We start from the raw sequence: 5000 nt of genomic DNA on the forward strand, positions 1-5000 counted from the left end.
TTGCAGTAGAATTTGACTACACTGGCGTCAGGAATGTTACATTGATGAGACAATAGCCACCAAATAGCCTGTCAATGTAAACACGTGAGTCTATGTAATGTCTTATTTATGTCTAAGATGTCTTGTTTTCTATTATTATGTCAATTACATTGGCTCATACAAGTGTAAGAGTGACTATAGGAGTGTTATTTCATGTCTAGAGTGCTCTAATAATGCTAAAAATCATATTTAGAAGCTCTTAAACAGCTTTTCTATGCTCTAGCTATGAAAATAGTCCATTTATAAATAAGGAATCCTACTTTGCGTAACTTATCATGGTCGGGTCTGGAAATGAACCACAATAAACGAGCGACGACTGTATAAGACATTTAGAAGACGCATTCAAAGACACTGTGAATATGTAGTATTCTACACTGGTTGCTAGGTGTCAGTAATGTTACTGTAATGTTTGGTGAACACGCGCGCACACACACCAGAGTTGATTGCCAGAACAAGAGGCTTTTATTGCGAGTTAGACCCAACGTCCCTTCTTGTCCGCCTGCCACTCATCTCAAGGTTTATTTATGCCTTCAATGGTTAATTTAGTCTTATGTCTACTACATTGGGTAATATGAGTGTAAAGGTACCTATAGGGGTGTTAGTTCACTCTGGAGGGCTCTAATAATTTAAAGAAACTTATTTAGAAGGTCAAAACAAGTTTTCTATGCTTTAACTATTAAAAAAAAAAAAAAACATTTCTAAATAAGGACTCCTACTTCACGGAAGTTCACCTATCACACAGTCTGGTCTGGTTTCAATGTGACGCATTTTGGGTGTCTTGAAAGTTGCTATATAAATTCAATTCATTATTACTATCATTATGAATGGCGAACAAGTGAAGAGGTGGTCTTTGAAATAATGGGCTTTCTCATTCTGCAGCACTGCTTTCACTCGAGCGCTGATGCGGCTGATGGCGACATTTACCTCTACAACAAGCCTGGAGGTCAGGGGACAGGAGGCAAAGGTAGTAGCTGCGTGCACACACCACGTGCTTTTTCACCTTGTTTCACTTTGTAGGTGGGCCTGAAATAATTCCACCCTGTGGTGGTTGCTACCAAGTAGTGAAATACATTACTGCCAGGACACAACACAAAACCTTGTTGATACAAATGCTACATTGTTCAAATTCCAACAGGTATTGCCTGCATCACACTAAGCTTTGTTGATGCCAGCGGGCGACCTCTTCAAGTTCCAGCTCAGGATTGTGGCACCCCCCAGAGATCTGAGAAATGCTCTGTTCCTCTTCATCCCCACCAGTTTGACCAGTTGACCAGTGTGGTGAAGGTGGAGAGCGGCTGGAATCAAGGTGAGACAAACACGCAGCTGTACATGTCTGTGATAGGCTAAAGAGGTTCTGACTAGCAAAGTTTGAGGATGACTTGGACCCGAGGGTGAACACGACCTGAAAGCAGCGATGAAATGTTTCTGGTAGCTAAGAAGTTTTTCTTCTTGTTCTTCTTTGTGTGACCAAGTCACATCTTTACTCGCTAATGAGAAAGCCTGGTGCTTAAAGGCTGCTCAACGTACAGGAACTAAATGTCACACAGGAGGAAAGGTTTCATGAAATAGCATTTCGGGAACAGTGTTATACAACGATAGCAGATACGGGACTCTTTAAACGTAGAAAAAACTAAATAAAGTAACAATTGCTTTTATTACATGAAGTACTTATAAATACCTACTTCATGCTTGTATCAGGAAATATATCACACTTTTTAAGCTACTGTCAAACACACTGAGGGTGCACAAATCCATCCATCCATTTTCTATAGTGCTTGTCCTCATTAGGGTCACATGTGAGCTGGAGCCTATCCCAGCTGACTTAGTGCGAGAGGGAGGGTACAGCCAATTACGGGGCACATACAGTCAACCATTCACACAAATTTGGACAATTTAGAGTCTCTATTTAGAGACATACATGTTATTGATATATAGAAGGAAGCCAGGGTACCTGGATCCTGACTGTGAGGCCGGCATGCCATGCTGTTATATATGATGACAATATAATGTTTAATAAAAAAGAAAGAATATTTGAATCCTTTTGACACCCCAAACTGGACCTACATTAGTAAACCGTGGCGGTCTAGCCAAAATCACATGGCATGGACCAACCGCAAGCAGGAAGCAGCAGTGAGCTGGGACCACAGACGTGCTCATCCGCATGTGCTTATCACCTGGCAGGAATATTATTCCTCAGCTTGGCTCTACAGATAAGCAGTGTTGTTTATTTTTTATCAGGCGGCACAAACAGAAAGCAGAGGAGGGCGGGGAGTGATGGCCGCCTCGCTGCTCGCTAAACCATTCATACATCACTGTCATAATAATCTTGATTCCTCTCAAAGGGATGACAAGACATCGGAGGTGATTAATAGCTCCTATCTGGAGGTGGAATATTAAGAGCACTTTCTCATTTCCGAAGTGGGCTCTTCCCTCTCAACACCCAGAATACTGATCCTAGTAGAAGGAGTGCTGCAAAGCTTTCATTTTAGAAACATTTTAAATGTTTGTTTACGATGTACAGAGATGCACTTGTTGGTGCGCTTCGATATCTGGGAGCAAGGCAACGTCAGCCCCTCGCAGCTGGCTGATAAACTGCAGGGGGCTCTGCGCCATGCCCTCTGTGACGTCATTATGGAACTGAGGGTCTTGCCCAATCCGCTCTGCCTGCCATGTCTCGCCGCCAAAGCCCAAAAGGAAGAGGTCAAAGGTGAGTGTGCCTTATTTATTACTGACCGAATTACTTCATTTGTTCAGTTTATTATACAGTGGAACCTGTTGAAGTCGGCCCCACTTATGTCAACAACCCGTCTAGGTTAAACAACTCAAGTCCTGGTCCACCATGTTGTTGTTATTATTATCAAAAAAATGCCCACTTAAGTCGATGTCGACATACAGTAAAATTTGAGACCCAAAGGGGTAATTTCTATGTTCCACCGTAATTGAAAATAAAATAATGGACTAAAAGTTCTCGTGGTTGTCTTCAGGTTTGTTGAGTCTGGCTGAGATCAAGGATGTCAAGGACAGTCCCAGGCAGCGTAGTGGGTCACGGGTCTTTAAGAACAACCCCTCCCCCATCACCTTAACCCAAAGTGGCACCATGACGGGGCCCAGCACACCCGAGTCCACCACCCCCACTGGAAAGACCACACGCCGCAGCTTCTGGGACATACTGGTCAGTTCCACAAAGACTTTGCTAAAGCACTCACCCAGTTAACTGGTCAGTGAGCCTGTAGTTGTTTTTGTTCGTCCCAGCAGAGTAAACCCGAGTCCTCTGAGCTGGGAAGCCCGAAAACGACTGACGACATTGTGCAAGAAAGAGGAGAGGAGGGACGCGTTGCCCGGCGAAGGCACAAGACTGAGAGCGTGAAGCAGCAGTGGTCCCAGGAGAAAGTCAGCGAGCTAGAGCACACACAGAGGTTGTTATTTTATAACACCATTCCTTCTTCAGTGCTGACCTGAAGCCTCACAGTAGTGCTCTTGTTGCAGGAGGCAGGCGTGTCAGTTGGAGGAAGGTGACGCCGGCGCCCTACACCCCATCTACCAGCTCACCTCCCAGCCTTGGATATCCTTCATGGCCGAGCTTGGTACTCTCAACTCTTTCTACACCCAATCAGGATGTATTTTCTCACCAACTGCGTACGTCTCCTTGGAAACAGGCTGCCCCTCCATTCAGCAGTGTACAGCCGAAATCGCCTCTCACTTCCTGCTGCCGTCCATCCTGGCGGAGGTGGTCAGTCTGGTCAGCTCCCTGGCCAGTGACACCAGTGTCAAGGTCTTTGCCAAGACAAGGTGAGCTTGAATATGTGGGCCACCTGTTCCACCATGTCAGGGTCAAAAACATCCTTATTCATCGCAGTGTTTTCAGTGTTGATGCTCCATTTGTGAACTAGAGTGACACCTGTGATCAACTCATAAATTATGTCAAATGAATGTCTCCATCTCTTCTCCAGCTGCCCAGCATCTGGAGACATCTTTGTACCTTACACCCTGGTGCAAAACCTCTGGATGTGTCCAGATGCTTCCAGGAGCTTCATTCTCATTGGGAGAAACTTCCATCAGTGGCACTGCAGCACCGAGCAAGGTAACGTTCCTTCCTCGCTGGCCTTAACACTGCATCTCCTATTTCAGGTCAACGCCGATCACCTGTGGCCAGCACTATTGCAGACCGCAGCGACCCTTCCATGCAGTGTTGTGTCTTGCCCTAACTAACGTCTCGAGCAGTGTCATCCTCCCTCTTTCCTTCAAAACATAAACAATCATGTCTGCCGTGTAGAACTCAACTGCTAATACATGCCACGAAACATGACATGTATTAGTATGACATTAGTATGACATGGAGCATTAAATGCCCCCGGCTCACGGCATCCCTGGCCAATAGCACTCCTCATACATACATTTAAAAATGTGTAATTAAGTCATGTGATCGGTATAGGACGATTTCAGGCCTGCATGATCGATATCGCAATCGGCAGCATAAAACCCTGATCGAAGCACCCCTACTCCAAACAATTAATGAAGGTTTTATCATGGCCACAATTTGACCCTGGAACAGATTATGCCTATTTTTCATATTTTTCATGAATTCATGTAAATGAGGTACAAATCGAAAGGAAAAAGAGCAAAACATGAAGACGATGATGTTACTATCGACCGCAGCACGTTGCTATGGTAAAGGTATGAATGTGAGTGTGAATGGTTGTTTGTGTATATGTGCCCTGTGATTGGCTGGCGACCAGTCCAGGGTGTACCCCGCCTCTCGCTCAAAGTCAGCTGGGATAGGCTCTAGCATACCCTCGTGACACTAATGAGGATAAGCGGCGTAGAAAATGGATGGCTGCATGAATGACCGTTGCTATGGTGGCTTGTACGTGCATGTTGCTGCTGGCTATTTGTTTTATAGATGTACCTGTATATATGGATGTGTCTCAACATACTGTCGTCTAACATCGGTTTGTGTTGCG

At 44.9% G+C, this 5000-nt stretch overlaps 1 protein-coding gene across 7 annotated transcripts in view; it reads left to right on the forward strand.

The window, feature by feature from the left end:
- The window catches only part of szt2 (SZT2 subunit of KICSTOR complex), a 63108-nt gene that overhangs the window by 39144 nt on the left and 18964 nt on the right, over positions 1-5000 (forward strand). For 4 of the 7 annotated variants that reach the window (XM_054788611.1, XM_054788614.1, XM_054788613.1 and 1 more), the window contains 8 exons: positions 919-1003; positions 1175-1345; positions 2561-2746; positions 3024-3211; positions 3292-3455; positions 3526-3623; positions 3696-3828; positions 3990-4120. In XM_054788611.1, the coding sequence (XP_054644586.1) occupies positions 919-1003; positions 1175-1345; positions 2561-2746; positions 3024-3211; positions 3292-3455; positions 3526-3623; positions 3696-3828; positions 3990-4120 (1156 nt within the window). The remainder of the gene's footprint in view (positions 1-918; positions 1004-1174; positions 1346-2560; positions 2747-3023; positions 3212-3291; positions 3456-3525; positions 3624-3695; positions 3829-3989; positions 4121-5000) is intronic. The other 3 variants (XM_054788612.1, XM_054788617.1, XM_054788616.1) reach the window with 1 other exon arrangement.

The sequence above is a fragment of the Dunckerocampus dactyliophorus genome, chromosome 10, assembly GCF_027744805.1.
Source record: "Dunckerocampus dactyliophorus isolate RoL2022-P2 chromosome 10, RoL_Ddac_1.1, whole genome shotgun sequence".
Lineage (NCBI taxonomy): Eukaryota > Metazoa > Chordata > Actinopteri > Syngnathiformes > Syngnathidae > Dunckerocampus > Dunckerocampus dactyliophorus.